The 17356-nt window shown below is 36.6% G+C and overlaps 1 protein-coding gene across 1 annotated transcript in view; it reads right to left on the bottom strand.

The window, feature by feature from the left end:
* Nucleotides 1-17356, bottom strand: part of LOC138323111 (extracellular matrix organizing protein FRAS1-like) — a 113753-nt gene that overhangs the window by 26801 nt on the left and 69596 nt on the right. Inside the window, exons 9-29 of the mRNA XM_069267467.1 lie at nucleotides 14467-14524; nucleotides 13710-13843; nucleotides 13130-13216; nucleotides 8563-8710; nucleotides 8199-8348; nucleotides 7744-7884; nucleotides 7443-7586; nucleotides 6902-7042; nucleotides 6572-6718; nucleotides 5596-5748; nucleotides 4847-4987; nucleotides 4222-4362; nucleotides 3733-4008; nucleotides 3341-3541; nucleotides 2933-3129; nucleotides 2601-2769; nucleotides 2146-2324; nucleotides 1894-2016; nucleotides 1249-1504; nucleotides 780-1049; nucleotides 197-406 (exon numbers count right to left, since the gene is read on the bottom strand). Coding sequence (XP_069123568.1) covers nucleotides 197-406; nucleotides 780-1049; nucleotides 1249-1504; nucleotides 1894-2016; nucleotides 2146-2324; nucleotides 2601-2769; nucleotides 2933-3129; nucleotides 3341-3541; nucleotides 3733-4008; nucleotides 4222-4362; nucleotides 4847-4987; nucleotides 5596-5748; nucleotides 6572-6718; nucleotides 6902-7042; nucleotides 7443-7586; nucleotides 7744-7884; nucleotides 8199-8348; nucleotides 8563-8710; nucleotides 13130-13216; nucleotides 13710-13843; nucleotides 14467-14524 — 3466 coding nt within the window. The remainder of the gene's footprint in view (nucleotides 1-196; nucleotides 407-779; nucleotides 1050-1248; nucleotides 1505-1893; nucleotides 2017-2145; nucleotides 2325-2600; nucleotides 2770-2932; nucleotides 3130-3340; nucleotides 3542-3732; nucleotides 4009-4221; nucleotides 4363-4846; nucleotides 4988-5595; nucleotides 5749-6571; nucleotides 6719-6901; nucleotides 7043-7442; nucleotides 7587-7743; nucleotides 7885-8198; nucleotides 8349-8562; nucleotides 8711-13129; nucleotides 13217-13709; nucleotides 13844-14466; nucleotides 14525-17356) is intronic.

The following is a 17356-nucleotide window of genomic DNA, read 5'->3' as shown; positions in this document are numbered from 1 at the left end:
TAACTAAAAATTTCAAATTCTAAGTATGCATGCAATTTTAGCGATTAACAAGTAAAGGCCCCATAGAACTTGTTCAAAGCCTCAGAAAGATAATTTATTTTGTCTAATCCTTGACAGGACAAACAGCTTGGATAACATTGAGAGGTTTGGAGAATCCTCAGTTTTGAAGTGAAATATTCAAAAGTCTGACGCTTACGTTCATTGATGTTGATCCTACAGCTCGCTGTATCAAGTATGGTGGGGGACGATTTGTCAACTCTCACTATTGTCACGTTGACACGTAGAGTGGCCTGATGGGCACCGTCACTGACCTCTAGGACAAACATGTCAGTCAACTGTCGTCCACTACCACCGTGTTGGTACTGGAACACACTATCTAACAGCTCATCGTAGTGGAATGTTTCTCCTACAAACAACATATCTCAATATCTAAATCAAACAGATCACAAAGTATGCCCAAATATTAGGGATTAAATGTTATAAATGATTCAATCTATGTGGTTCAGGTGTCATCACATTCTACCACAAGCTCTCTATATCTCATGAATAAGTTACCAAGTACTGTGACAACAGGTAAATGCTTTTTCTCCAGGTACTCTGGTTTTCCTTCACTTCCATATCCTGGAATGTTCTTAAATGGCCGAATTAATGATAGGATGTAAAACAAAAATAACCAGAACCATCTACAAGCTGTCTAAGAGTTCTTCAGCTTCTGCTGCAGCAGATAATTACAAAGGGAGACAAACAGTAAGGGAGATAACTAGATAGTATATACTGACCTTCCCTAATGACCACCTTGCCACCGATGTGGTTTTTCTCGATCCTTCCTACCACTGGTGCTTGTGTCAAGGTCACCAGAAGGTCAGATGTGGGTGTGTCTGTGTCAGTGATGGCGAGTAGTGATTGGCTGAGAGGGACAGCAGTGCCCTGTGACACGGTGACACTAGGGGAGGGGTTTAGGAACCTCGGGGGCACATTGTTCACTGGTAACACTCGGATACTGAACTTCTGTTCCTCAGGGTTACGGTTTGGGGGTCCATCGTCTGAAACTGGAAAACAAGACATATGATTTACATCTTACTTTCATAAATAAACATGGGATACATTTATTGATGTTGAAAATACTGGTATATACATTTAAAAGTCTGAAACTTTCACTGTTGACAAGAACAGTTGGTGTGAATGCAATCAGCCACAATTAATTCTCATATTCTACTGTACTTGATAATGTGCTGTTACCATGGTTACCTGTGAAATAGAAGCTGAACTCTCTCTCCTTAGTGCCCACATCAGACAATGGAGGTCGGTACACGATCCTGTTATTGTTGATATCAGCCTGTGTAAATCTTGATGTTGGACGGAAGGGCGTGTCTATGTGTTCTAGTGTACCCTCGCCATCTCTCAGTGGGCGTGTCACTGTGTAGACAATAGCAGTGTCTGGTGTGTCCATGTCCTCAAAGGCTAGGTTAGAGCTACTAATGGGTACAACCTGGTTCTCTAGCACCTAGGGGAGATAACCATGATATTACAAGGGGAGATAACCATAATATATTCACGATATATCAAAAGGAGTGTATCAGAATATAACTCAAGGGGAGATAAAACTATCCGTCAAGAGTAGGTAATCAATATAATATGTGATCATTTCAAATAACTTACAATAAAATGGCTGATAATTTATGAAAACTTCAAATGAATCCAGCTATAAGCAAAAAGGGAATTTAATTTTCTGGATATCATCTTCTAATCTAGCATATACATGTGTATGTGTAAGTTATTTTTGGTCATTTCCATAATCTGAATACTGTTCAATTTGACAAAAATATCTTTATCTGAATAATAGGTTAGAGATATGGGAGAGAGTTTTAAATTAAAATAGATCTTTTAACTTACCGTCATACCAAGCCTGACTCCTGGGGCCAGTGTGGGTGTGGTTGTGGTAGGAGCCTGACTTACAATTGACAGCTGGAATCTCTGGTCTCTCAGTATATTGGGAGGATTGGCTGTATCAGCAATCTGGAGATCACAAAGACAATTCAGGATTTTTTTCATAATTTAAGAAGCTCTCAATATATATTCGATCAAATAATATTTTCTATTTTTGTTTACTCAAAATATCTAAAATATCAATCTGAAATAACTAACCTCAAAAGTGATGACGTCAGATGTCGCTGACGAAGCCTTGTGTTTGTACCAAATCCGTCCCTCATCAATGTCCCTCTGCATAAACCGGAACATCTTAGCAGCCATGGATCCCCCTCCAATGTCCTCCCAGCCCTGACCTGGTCCATCCTCTGGTATGGGGACCACCATCAGTACCTCACCTTGTGACATACAAAATATTATTAGTTAATAAAGCATAAACCATCATAAATAAGTTATCTCCCATGCTTAGTAATTAACTTCCTCTTATCATGTTCAGTTCCTTCCCTCTGAAACTTGACAGGGACTGACGTTTTCATACTGGTGATTGACAGATTTTACTGGTGATATGATATACAGGTAAAATCTTCTGAGAATAAATGGCAGACATATATATATTACCTGTCTAAAGCACACTCAGGTAAATCTAAGGCTACTGTAGAATTAGAACAGCATACCTTGTTTAGGATTATTGACAGTTGGCATCAGTGTGTAGATTATATCCCGGGTCGGAGTTTTGTCAAAGTCCATCACCTCAGCCAGCAATAGGTCAGGGGTCAACTGCAGCATGTCACCCGAGGTCAGGCGACCCAATTTATTGTTTACCAAAACAGGAATGACATTATCCTAAAATGTAAAATAACTAATGTTACAAATTTCTCTAAATTATTTGATAAAGTAAAGGAGAAATAGCTGAAATGTCCTACTTGTACATATTCAACTCAGATGAAGGAAATCTCAAGCAATACATAGTCTATGGGAAATGATTATACAAGCTGTCCATGCCCACCTTGATGCGAATGTTGATGTTGATGATGAAGTTGAGGAGATGATAGCCATCAGACACCTGTAGGAGGAATAGGTCACGGTCCTCACTGTTCTGACCAGTGTGGCGGTACCCTATAGAGCCAGCCCTCAGATCCTGGAGGGTAAACGAGGTCACCGGAGCATCAAACTTCTGGTGGATTATCTGGCCATGAAACGGACCTAGAAAACAAGAATATAAATTAGAAAGGTCTGGAGAACACAAATACTTCCGACTACATGCTGAGCTGGACTGGGATTCTGTGGGATAAGAAAGGACATAATGAACACAATTATAGAACAAGATGGAGGATGACAATAGCTTCTAATGACACATCACTGGTCAATTTGGAATATCACAGTATTTGTTTTACTACTGAATGTTAAATTATACCTTCAAGCACAGTGATGGCTACATCATCTTCTGTTCCACTGATCAGAAAGTCTATGTTGTCTAGTGTAGAAGTTTCTCCACTGGTCACCACAAGTGGTTCCTTCCTGAGAAGACGTGGTGCCTGTCTGGACACAGCCTGTATACTTAGTGTAGCCTCATCACTTAGCATCATATGGTCACTGGCTCTCAATGTAATACGACCTGGAGAATAAATAGAAAGTGTAACTTAAGGAGTTTTCTTTTTGCTCTGCAATATCATCATATTTTTGACTTCTACAATATCTATTTCAAGTGGCACAGTAATCGTTTTCCTCTCTGTTTTACTCAACGTGTTCTCTAATTGACTCCCACAATACTGTACTATGGATCAATCCTAGTTTTACTGTACTTACTTTTACTGCCTGCTTTACTGTTGTGTATGAACCTGACTTTGCCTGTATGTAGGTCGACCAGTGTAAATGTATCCTCTGTCTGTAGGGCTATGTCCCTCCCCATCACTGCCTTTACCAGTTCACCGTTATCAGGAGTTCGGGACAACACCAGGTGTAAATCCTCCACAGGTGTGTCAGGATCCGACAGGTAAAAAATGTCTGCAGGGATACTGGCGATACCTCCTTCCTCTGTCAGGATCTGACCAAATATTTGTAGGATTGGTGCCTCACGGTTCTCTAATGACAAAAGATAAAATAAATAAATCAATGAATAAAACAGAAGAGTTACATTACATTTGTTTGTGTTTTAGGTTCCATTATTACCCTTCATTTTGGATATTGCGATCAACTTAACAAATTTTCCAACAGTTTTTTTTATTACTTTCTGGTTATGACGCAAACGACAAAAGTTGTGTAACATGAATTGAAATATTTTTAACACAAACAAACCTTCACAGATCTGGGTCCTTCTGTTCTCATAGTACCCAGGGCCACAGGTGGTGACACACTTTCCCTGACGCAGGAATGTACGGCTGTTACATAGGGTACACTTGGAACCACTTCCACACTCTACACAGTCTGGTGGGCAGTCTGAAATAGAAGTTGTCTCCCTTTGTCTGATAAAGTTATCAACTGTCTACTGCATAGTGATTTGGTTATTTCATAGTTTTTTTTGTCTAATCTCATATCTTTTGCTGAACATTAAGAAAATGAGATTTATAAGCTGCCAAAATTAAATGTTACTAGAATGTTCATGTCAAAATTACTCTCTGTGTTTGGCAAAACAAGTAACAACACAATGTTCAGGTTATATACAAACCATTGAATGATCTGAAAGGGTTTGAATAAGTACTCATGTAGACTCGACACCAGACCCTGAGTTGTTGATATTAGGCTTTCACAGCAGAATAATTATACTAGATTATCTCACACATCGTCAGGCCACATTTTAGCGATAACTTCAACATACAGAATTTATAGACATTACAGCAAAAGAATACAATTCAGTATTTTTCAGGTATCGGTACAAGGATAGCCATTATATGGAAATAAGCTCTAAATCAGTAGGCTGTACCTATACAGAGCTGGTTTTCCCAGTCGCGGTACTGATGCTGACGACACTGTCGGACACATCTGTCCCCGGACAGCAGTAGGGCAGGACCACACTTGTAGCACTGCATAGGGGAGTCACACTGTACACAACCACCACCGCACTCTGAAATACAGCCACAAATAAAGCTCCTTCACACACACGTGTGTGTGACAATTACTTATCTGATGTCCTCAGGTAGTTCTGTCCTCCAGGTCATCTCCGCTGTGGAATTAAACTTCTAGGTCACATCACCAATTAGTAAGGCATATTCTAATTGACACACATTAGTTAATCAATCAACATTTTAAAACTTTCAACAATGACAGGTCAAACACCAAACAAAGCAGTCGTATAAGCATTCCGAAGTTCTACACAAAACAAGCATGTCAGTCGTAGGAAAAAAATTGAAAGCAAACAAAGTGGAGTAACTCATCATTGATTCAGTTTATTATTACAATTCTGACACCTTCATGAATTGTAGATGATCGATGGATGTATAGTATTGAAAGAGATTTAGTGGTACTATATGAATATAAAACATTGAATCTGTATGAATGGGTCTTTCTCTCAGAAGATTTACAAAATTGGTCATTATAGATAAAAACAAACATCTTTTATATGAGAAAATGCAAAACTATCCTCAATATCTTTATACAAAATATGTACTTCAAAGAAAGACAGATTAGGGTCCCGGTGTTTGTATATGGATCCCTTTGTTTGTAAATGCCTACCTTTGCAGATCTGGTTCTCCACATAATGTCCAATAGGGCAGCGTCTCATACACAGGCTGTCAAACGCGACCATGGTAGGGTCGGTACACAAGGTACAGACAGACTCCCTGCCCCTTGGGCCAGTGAAACACTTGGAACAGCCAAACTCACAACCTGTTATACGGTCATGGAAATCACGAGTCAGAAATGGAATTCATCAAACAAATACTAAAATACAGTGGAACTCGGTTAATACAGTTAATTCAAAGGGACTGAGATAAATTTCGAGTTATCCGAGTGTTCGAATTAAGCGAGTTCTCAATTAAGTCTATTGACGAGAGCACCTGTTTTTTATCATGTCGCCATTTCAGTCGGGTAATGTTTATGTACAAGTAATGAACATGTACGGCAGCTTTACAATTGATTATTGCTGATGATTATTGATAGTGATACAATATAACTTATGTTCATTGCTAATCATTAAACATATTTTCCATGTTTTTGACATATTTTGCATATTTATGAAAAAGAAATCGGCATTTTCAGCGATCTCGGTGTCCAAAAAATCTCAATTCGAGTTATACGAACAGTTTATGTATGATTTAGGTCATTTGGACCAAAGAATTTCTTCGTCTTATTTGAGTTTTTCGAGTTTTCCGAATTTGAATTTTCCAAGTTTGTTCAACAAAGATAAAGAAGGAATTCAGCCATGACCAGCAAAGTACTTTGTATTAAGCCGGGTTCTTGAATTATCCGAGTTTGTATCAAGCAAGTTCCACTGTACTTATCATACATGTGTAACAGGAGCAGAAAAATAAACAACAGGTTCAAACCCAAAACCTCTAACACTACGGTAGGCGGATGCTCGACCAATTGAAATCCCTGGTTGCTGGCAATCAACCCAATCTAGAACCACTACATATGTACTTAATATTACAAGATAAATCATTGTGGATGGATTTATAAATATCCAGATAAATATCCAGCTTTCACTTACTATGACAAGATCCATCCCGTTTCAGGTATTGGCCATCAGCACATGGCATACGACAACGTCCCCGCTTACTGAGGCGAACTCTCTCTATACAGGAGGTACATTTAGTGTCCTCGGGACCAGTACAGGTATGACAGCTCACATGACATCCTGAGTCGAGAAATTATGATACAACGAACATTTTTACAGCTATGTACAAGCAATACTTTTCATTATTATTTGGCACCATGTAAGACAGAATGTCAATGAGTCACTTTTAATTTTTTTTAATTTAATCGAAAAGTTTTAGATTTTGTATCATTTTATGAAATGGAACACTAGTCATGAACTTACGAAGGCAGAATCCTTCTGGACTAGGATAGAAGCCATTTGGACATTCAGAAAGACACTGTGTTCGATGTAGTACAAATCCTGTGAAACAACTGGTACAGGACCCGCCATCACCAGAGCAGGTCCTACACGTCGGGGGACATTCTGTGAGACAATACAATAACATCAGTACAAAAAAGACAGTGGATAGGATTAGATGGTAAATATATAAAAGAGTCATAAATGACAGTTCAAATGAAATTCACTGAAAGAAAAAAGTTTCACTTACAATATGTCAAATTTTAGTCTTTCAAACAGCTACACACTCCGTATTACGAATTTACATATGAAGACTCCTCATTGTTGATTTACATACCTAGACAACCTGATTTACATACTTGGACACTCCCATCTCAAATTTACATATCTACTCCCATCTCAAATTTACATATCTAGACACTCCTTGTTCCTGATTTACATACCTGGACACTCCCCATCTCTAATTTTACATACCTAGACAACCTGAATTACATACCTGGACACTCTGCATCTCTAATTTACATACCTAGACACTCCTTGTTCCTGAGGTAGTAGTTTGATTGGCATGCGTCCACACACTGGCCCTCCTGAAGTACCTGTCCTTGATTAGAACATGACTGACAGTCTTGGATCCCTGGGCCCACACAAAAACTACAACTTCTGTGGCACGCTGTCAAAGAAAGTCAAAATTAAGATTAAGTAATTGTGAGTAAGATGTACTTGTGGACACAAGTTCAGATTTGAAAAAAAATTAAGCACTGTTATTGGTTAAATGTTTGATATCAATGTTTCCTCCATCGTCAAGGGAAGTCTTTTGGTTTGCTTACCAATACACTGCCCGCCCTCTTGGAAGTAGTTTCGGTCACATCTAGGTACACACTGGCCATTCCTCCATAGTAGTCCTGGCTTACATTTTACACAATGGTGTCGTGTTCCATCTACACAGGTTAGACAGGTCTCATGGCAGGCTAGCAATACAAAAGAAACAATTTCATGCAGTCAAACATTTTAAGATCGATTACATAATAATAGATGCATTCTTTCTCTGTATTTCTTTGGACTCAATAAATTTCCCATAAGCTTCTTTACGCTATTAATTTCTTTGTTAGCCTTTTATACAATTAAGGAATTTTTCTTTAAACCAGTAAATCCTTTAAACCCTATAACATCTGTTTTTTCAGAACTTTATTTTGGCCCACCATCCTGTATTCATTTACTTGCCCCTCAACTTGTATTAATTTCAGGCCCCAATTCATGTATATCTTGCCTCAGATTTACTTACCTTGACATTGGTTGTTACGAGTAGCAAACCTGCCCTCTTCACAGCCTGGAACACATCTACCGTCCTGGACCAACATACTGGTCACTCGACACTTGGTACACTGCTGGGGGTCGTCATGGGAACACGACAGACAGGGGTCAGCACATGGCACTGAAACCAAACCAACGAAGGCAAAATTATAGTAACAGTTATCTCCCTTTACACAATTCAAAAGCTTATTTAAGTTCTAAAGTAGTGGAAAGTCAAAATTTCCAATCTATGGTAGTCGTAGACAGTTACAAGATTTTAGCCTTGATCTCGAGACAAAGATCTGGTGATAGACCATCAGTAACTACATTGATACATAGAGTATAGTAATACTTACTTGGCTGACACTGTCCGCAGCACTCTCCAGGCTGGAGGACAGACACACTGCCCTCCGGACAGACAGGACACGAGTTCTGGTAACACACTGTCTCTCCATCCTTACAGTTACAAACTGAACAGGGATCAGGGTGCCACGTCTCTCCGTCCTATAGAAAAAACAAAAGGAAATTCATATAGGTTGGCATGTCTCTCTGTCCTGACGATGAACAGACACACATGTTATATATACCCCTTAAATCTTAACAGAAATAGGGGTAGAGGTGTCATGTCTCTCTGTCCTGACGACAAACAGACACACATGTTATATATACCCCTTAAATCTAAACAGAAACTGGGGTAGAGGTGTCATGTCTCTCGGCCCTAAGGACAGACAGACACACATGTTATATATACCCCATAAATCTAAACAGAAACAGGGGTAGAGGTGTCATGTTTCTCGGTCCTAAGGACAGACAGACAGATATGTCATATAACCTTTAAATCTATACAGAAACAGGAGATTTTCATTGTCATGTCTCTTGGTCCTAAGGGACAGACAGACAGTCATATAACCTTTAAATCTAAACAGAAACAAGGATAGAGGTGTCATGTCTCTCGGCCCTAAGGACAGACAGACAGACATGGGCTGGCATATAACCCTTAAATCTAAACAGAAACAGGAGTTTGGGTGTCATGTCTCTTGGTCCTAAGGGACAGACAGACAGACATGGCATATAACCCTTAAATCTATACAGAAACAGAGGTCAGGGTGCCACGTCTTCCTGTCCTAAAAGACATAGAATATGTACCAATTGATAAAGACAAACACATGATGTGATCAATAAACAGAGGAAAAGTACACAAATGCCTATATATTCTATAGAGTACCATCACTGTAGTTAAAGGTAACACATTGACAGACAAGGAATAGGATTGGTGTTATACAACTCTGGTTACTAAGGGTGTGGTTTGTTAGAGATTTAAAACTAAAGCTTACCACATCAGCAACAACTTTACCAGAGGTGAATTATTGTAATGTCTGCTGTCAGAGTGAGGATAAGGGAGGGATGAAGGGAGGGATGAAGGAGGAAAAGTTTCACTGATAAGTTATCTCAACCTACATTAACACCAACTAGGCCCACTAAATATTCACCCTACAGTGGCAGTAGGTGTTGTTTTACATGTAAATATCCCATCTAAGGAGGAATCTACTGTGGTGGGTAGTTATGTCATCTGTCAGCTATATAGATAATATATGTAGGTATTACATCACATTCCTATAGGAGATTTAAGCTGTACTCCAGAAACTTATATATATAGTACTGGCTGATTATAACATCTGTTATAACAGATACCATTAAAATTGCCTGAAAATACTGTCATTATAAATACCATTATAATTGTCTGAAAATACTGTCAATATAAATACCATTAAAATTGTCTGAAAACAAGAGATCCCAGAGGGATCTTGGCATTCACCAAAGAATGATCTATGTCTGACAATGGAAAGAGGGATCTTTTCTCTCAGCTTTTCAAACTTTTTCAAACATACTACATATAAAATTTGAGACAGATTCTTTGAGTGCTTTCTGAGAAATAGCGGTAACAATCTCCAACTATCAAAATACAAGATGGCGGCCTATCGGCCATCTTGCTCACTGTTCAGTCCCAAAATATGCAATATGCAAAACTAAGGCCCTAGGGGAACCTAGATATGAAATTTGAGACAGATCCTCTTCAGCACTTTCTGAGAAATAGCGATAACAAACTTTACCTATCAAAATCCAAGATGGCTGCCTGGCGGCCATCTTTTTGACCGATCGGTCTCAAAATGCAATATGAACAACTAGGGCCCAAGGGGAACTTGGACATGAAATTTGAGACAGATCTCTTCGGCTTTTTCTGAGAAATAGCAGTAATAATCTTCAACTATCAAAATCCAAGATGGCGGCCTGTCGGCCATCTGGTTGACCGATCGGTCCCAAAATGTAATATGCACAACTAGGGCCCTAGAGGAACCTACATATCAAATTTGAGACAGATCCCTTCACTACTTTCTGGAAATAGCGATAAAAAACTTTAACTATCAAAATCCAAGATGGCTGCCTGGCGGCCATCTTATTGACCGATAGGTCCCAAAACACAATATGCACAACTAGGGCCCTAGGGGAGCCTACATATGAAATTTGAGAATGATCTCTTCAGTACTTTCTGAGAAATAGTGATAACAAACTTTATATGAATGTATTAAATGTAAAAATACCATTAAAATTGTCTGAAAATACTGTCATTATAAAATAAATACCATTAAAACTGTCTGAAAATACTGTCATTATAAAATAAATACCATTAAAATTGTCTGAAAATACTGTCATTATAAATATCGTTATAATTGTCTTAAAATACTGTCATTAAATATACAAATGTAAATACCATTAAAATTGTCTGAAAATACTATCATTGTAAATATCTTTATAATTGCCTGAAAATACTGTCATTATAAACATCTTTATAATTGTCTAAAAATACTGTCATTATAAAATACCGTTATAATTGCCTGAAAATACTATCATTATAAATACCGTTATAATTGTCTAAAAATACAATCATTATAAATACCGTTATAATTGTCTAAAAATACTGTCATTATAAATACTGTTATAATTGTCTGAAAATACTGCCATTATAAATACCATTTAAATTGTCTCAAAATACTGTCATAATATAATCCAGTTAAAACTATCTAATTAAAGATTGTTGTAATAAACAGACTACAGTCAGACTATAGAAATGTTGACAGTCATTATAAATACCATTAAAAGTAACAGATTACAGCCTCTCATTATAGAAATGTTGACAGTCATTATAAATACCATTAAAAGTAACAGATTACAGCCTATCACCATAGAAATGTTGACAGTCATTATAAATACCATTAAAAGTAACAGATTACAGCCTATCACCATAGAAATGTTGACAGTCATTATAAATACCATTAAAAGTAACAGATTACAGCCTCTCATTATAGAAATGTTGACAGTCATTATAAATACCATTAAAAGTAACAGATTACAGCCTCTCATTATAGAAATGTTGACAGTCATTATAAATACCATTAAAAGTAACAGATTACAGCCAATCACCATAGAAATGTTGACAGTCATTATAAATACCATTAAAAGTAACAGATTACAGCCTCTCATTATAGAAATGTTGACAGTCATTATAAATACCATTAAAAGTAACAGATTACAGCCTCTCACTATAGAAATGTTGACAGTCATTATAAATACCATTAAAAGTAACAGATTACAGCCTCTCACTATAGAAATGTTAATAGTCATTATAAATACCATAAAAAGTAACAGATTACAGCCTCTCACCATAGAAATGTTGACAATCATTATAAATACCATTAAAAGTAACAGATTACAGCCTCTCACTATAGAAATGTTGACAATCATTATAAATACCATTAAAAGTAACAGATTACAGCCTCTCACTATAGAAATGTTGACAGTCATTATAAATACCATTAAAAGTAACAGATTACAGCCTCTCATTATAGAAATGTTGACAGTCATTATAAATACCATTAAAAGTAACAGATTACAGCCTCTCATTATAGAAATGTTGACAGTCATTATAAATACCATTAAAAGTAACAGATTACAGCCTCTCACTATAGAAATGTTGACAGTCATTATAAATACCATAAAAAGTAACAGATTACAGCCTCTCACCATAGAAATGTTGACAATCATTATAAATACCATTAAAAGTAACAGACTACAGCCTCTCACTATAGAAATGTTGACAGTCATTATAAATACCATTAAAAGTAACAGACTACAGCCTCTCATTATAGAAATGTTGACAGTCATTATAAATACCATAAAAAGTAACAGATTACAGCCTCTCACTATAGAAATATTTAACAAAGATAGCACCATTAAAAGAGACAATCAAATGATGTGATTTGAGCAGTATTAGTCGTACCTTCCTGACTTTGTGACATCATTCATATCCATCAAAATATGACGTCACAATCACTAAATGGTTGGATTACCTTGGTTGAATACCTAGGATTACCTTGGGCACCCTACACCATTTTACAATTCAATATTGCATGCTAGCATATAATGTATGACATTCAAATAATCTATCAAGCCATTAAAACAAATTGTATCACATACACCATTAAAATGACAGCCACAACAGCTGGTCTACATCCACAGGCTCCCCAGGATAATCAAACCGAGATCTGCCGCAGCAGTTAATGTTTTACAGGAGGACGATGTGATTGGAATACTTGATCATCTTCATCTCACTTTTTCTTCATTAACCTTCTTACTCTAATCTTAATCAATAGTACTCTCTATCAACTATATCTTGGCAGGATGTATAACATTGATACAGAGATATGTTTTATATGTGAGTTGAATTTTTGCTATAGAATTGCAGATGTTCATATGCATCTCCTCTGAAGAATATCTAGAATAAAGGATGAATCTACATTTAAATCTATGATGTAGTCTGACAGAGATAGTAGTTGTCAGTAAAGTTGTGCTATTTATACTAATTACCTTGTAGGTATCCCCAGCGAAGTCACAATCTGGAGGTTCTATACACTCAGGGCAACACTTCCCATCCGGCTGTACCAGTACCTGATCCTGACGGGTAAACAGATGATGTTTTCATTATTAAAAGGATGTCTATAAAAATGGTGTCAGATATGGTCAAACCTGTCTATAAAGACCACCCTAAGGTCTTTATAGCCAATATGGTCTTTATACATAGATCAAGAAGTCTGATTTGAGTAGGTGGTCTTTATACAGAGGTGGTCACTAAGACAGGTTTGACTATAATTCTATATTTTCCATGTTCAATATAACAATGCAGTGACAGTAATGCTTAACATGCTAGTGTATACTAAAACATTTTGATGGTCAGTTTAGACAGGTTTATTGGGGGTATGTGTGAATAATATCAATAGTCAGTATAGACAGGTTTATCTTCTCACCTGTATACACCTGAAATATCAATATTGATGGTCAGTATACTGACAGGTTTACTTGTGTTCTATTATGTAAAGATTTATCTGTACTTACCTGTGTACACCTGATGTTTTTATTGGTCGGTATGGAAAGGTTTACCTGTACTTACCTGTGTACACCTGAGATGCTCACAGACCGCCGTGTGACACTGAACCTGTCCATTCTGACACATACAAAACTCACAACTGGACACATTCCATATGTCACCATGGTAACGAATTGGCTGTTCAGATACACAGGCACCTGTTAACAAAATCATTAAAATAATTATAATCTTAAACAGCATGTAAAAGTTATATATGTGGGAAAGGTCAAATGAGAATTTTGACAGAAGAGAAGATTAAAGTAACAGGAGTTTAAGGCTAAGAGTGGAAAATGGGGTGGACTAGGGGTTGAAGAGGGGAGAGTGGAAAAGAGAGTTTGATAGAAGCATAAGTTTTTGGAAGGTATGAAGGAGAAATCAAGAGAGATTGATCAAGGAAAAATTTGAAAGAAAGTGATGAGAGATTAGGAGAATTTATTATATAACCAGGAATGCATTTTGTTTATTCAATAAATATTTAGCATACTGAGAAGTTTGTTTTCAGATCTGATAAGGGCTTCCTACTGTTAAAAAATTTCACCCTTGTGATGGTAGGAGGGATTGAGGGATAGACGAGGTCAAATATTATCAGCACTGTGCTCTTAAATCTTACTTGTTTCTCTTTAAAAGATAACCTTGTCATGGAGAGCACCAGAGATCATATCAAAATGTGAATGACTGTTATCCTTATTTAAATTGTCACAGTTTATCTACCTGTCTATATTATATAGTTTTCTCTTGGTAGACATATACCCTGAGTAGACTGTCTTTACAGATCACTTACTTTCTCTTGGTAAGCATTCAGTGCAACAGTCACCCTCCCTGGTAATATTCATCTCAGTCTGAAAAAAAAATCAGTGCGGTGAAAAGCTACCAGAACAAAGGACAAAAGTCAGTTTGGCAATTTCTATATGAAACCAGTCATAAAAATTATCATAAAAATTCAAATGAAATATTTTTGTGAAAATAGAAACCCTGATTTAAATAAAACTTAGATTGACTGTCGTCACCTCCCCGTTAATGTTGAATTAATTGACTGCTTCATATTTTAATTACCACCAATATACCACACATCTCATAGGTACAAAAGTTTTATTTCTTAATATAAAATTGTGACTTTGCACTTCAGCACGAGATATTGTGAGGAGAAACATGCTGTTGGTGTCACGAGATATTGTGAGGAGAAACATGCTGTTGGTGTCACGAGATATTGTGAGGAGAAACATGCTGTTGGTGTCACGAGATATTGTGAGGAGAAACATGCTGTAGGTGTCACGAGATATTGTGAGGAGAAACATGCTGTAGGTGTCACGAGATATTGTGAGGAGAAACATGCTGTAGGTGTCACGAGATATTGTGAGGAGAAACATGCTGTAGGTGTCACGAGATATTGTGAGGAGAAACATGCTGTTGGTGTCACGAGATATTGTGAGGAGAAACATGCTGTTGGTGTCACGAGATATTGTGAGGAGAAACATGCTGTTGGTGTCATGAGATATTGTGAGGAGAAACATGATGTTGGTGTCACGAGATATTGTGAGGAGAAACATGCTGTTGGTGTCACGAGATATTGTGAGGAGAAACATGCTGTTGGTGTCACGAGATATTGTGAGGAGAAACATGTTGTTGGTGTCACGAGATATTGTGAGGAGAAACATGCTGTTGGTGTCACGAGATATTGTGAGGAGAAACATGATGTTGGTGTCACGAGATATTGTGAGGAGAAACATGCTGTAGGTGTCACGAGATATTGTGAGGAGAAACATGCTGTAGGTGTCACAAGATATTGTGAGGAGAAACATGATGTTGGTGTCACAAGATATTGTGAGGAGAAACATGCTGTTGGTGTCGTTTATATCATTATTTATGGGGAAATAACCAACTTCATGATTTTTTACTTCTTACTCATCCAAGAGGCCAAAGTGGCCTGTTTCACACAGATGAGAAAACAAGATTTAGGCACACTTGAATTATGGCACTTAAAGCTGTTGAAGATTATCATTTTGAAAATACAAAGTACTTGATGTGCTTTAACGGATAGGTACTTCACTAAAAACTTAAAACTTAGCTGTTACATTGATGACAACAGAATTATGACGGATGCCATCTACGTTTTTATTTCAATCACTGGAGAAATTCTGAAGAAGACATAGTCCACTTATTTCACAGATAAGCTAAAACTGTTTATGCTATAAACATGAACTTTGTGGTATACATGTTCATAAAAAGTTACAAAATGACACATATATCATATTTTGCTTATACATTTTGAATAGACCCTTTATATAAAATATGACCTAGATAAATATGTATGTACAAGGCAGTAGTTATGTCAGTAAGGTGTAACACCTGTGTATTTTAGATCTATAATATACAGCAGGTAGGTGTGTAGGTAATCATTGTACAACAGGGATAATATTGTAACATCCTTTCATTCCTTACTCTATGTCAAAGCTAAAAACTATCCAACCATTAATGATAAAATCACCTTATAAGCAATGTGTTGATATCGATACAAAACACTGATAGGTAATACACAGACAAACTGCTGATCAGGCATCAACTCATTGTGAGTTGTAGTCAAAGTTTCCTCAACACATAGGCATCATGTCATGGCTTGGAAAAATGACAAAGGTGTTGATAAAACTATTTGTTGGAAAGTCAAGCTTCTACATGTTGTTTTATCTTGGAACACCTGAGTTTAGGGATGTATTACCATGGCAATTCTGAGCTTTGGTATACATTGGTTAACTTACAAAGGATGCAATGGTTACATTACAATTGGTACATTGGTTACATTACAATTGGTACATTGGTTACATTACAATTGGCAAATTGGTTACCTTATAATTGGTACATTGGTTACCTTATAATTGGTACATTGATTTCCTTATAATTGGTACATTGATTTCCTTATAATTGGTACATTGGTTTCCTTATAATTGGTACATTGGTTACCTTATAATTGGTACATTGATTTCCTTATAATTGGTACATTTGTTTCCTTATAATTGGTACATTGATTTCCTTATAATTGGTACATTGGTTACCTTATAATTGGTACATTGATTTCCTTATAATTGGTACATTGATTTCCTTATAATTGGTACATTTGTTTCCTTATAATTGGTACATTGATTTCCTTATAATTGGTACATTGGTTTCCTTATAAATGGTACATTGGTTACCTTATAATTGGTACATTGGTTACCTTATAATTGGTACATTGGTTTCCTTATAATTGGTACATTGATTTCCTTATAATTGGTACATTGGTTACCTTATAATTGGTACATTGGTTACCTTATAATTGGTACATTGGTTTCCTTATAATTGGTACATTGATTTCCTTATAATTGGTACATTGATTACCTTATAATTGGTACATTGGTTACCTTATACATTGGTACATTGATTTCCTTATAATTGGTACATTGATTTCCTTATAATTGGTACATTGGTTACCTTATAATTGGTACATTGGTATTTCCTTATAATTGGTACATTGGTTCCCTTATAATTGGTACATTGATTTCCTTATAATTGGTACATTGGTTACCTTATAATTGGTACATTGGTTACCTTATAATTGGTACATTGATTTCCTTATAATTAGTACATTGGTTCCCTTATAATTGGTACATTGATTACCTTATAATTGGTACATTGGTTAC

This window comes from Argopecten irradians, chromosome 5 (genome assembly GCF_041381155.1).
Source record: "Argopecten irradians isolate NY chromosome 5, Ai_NY, whole genome shotgun sequence".
Lineage (NCBI taxonomy): Eukaryota > Metazoa > Mollusca > Bivalvia > Pectinida > Pectinidae > Argopecten > Argopecten irradians.
Note: the sequence above shows the minus strand (reverse complement) of the source record. Positions and strands in the feature narration are given on the sequence as shown.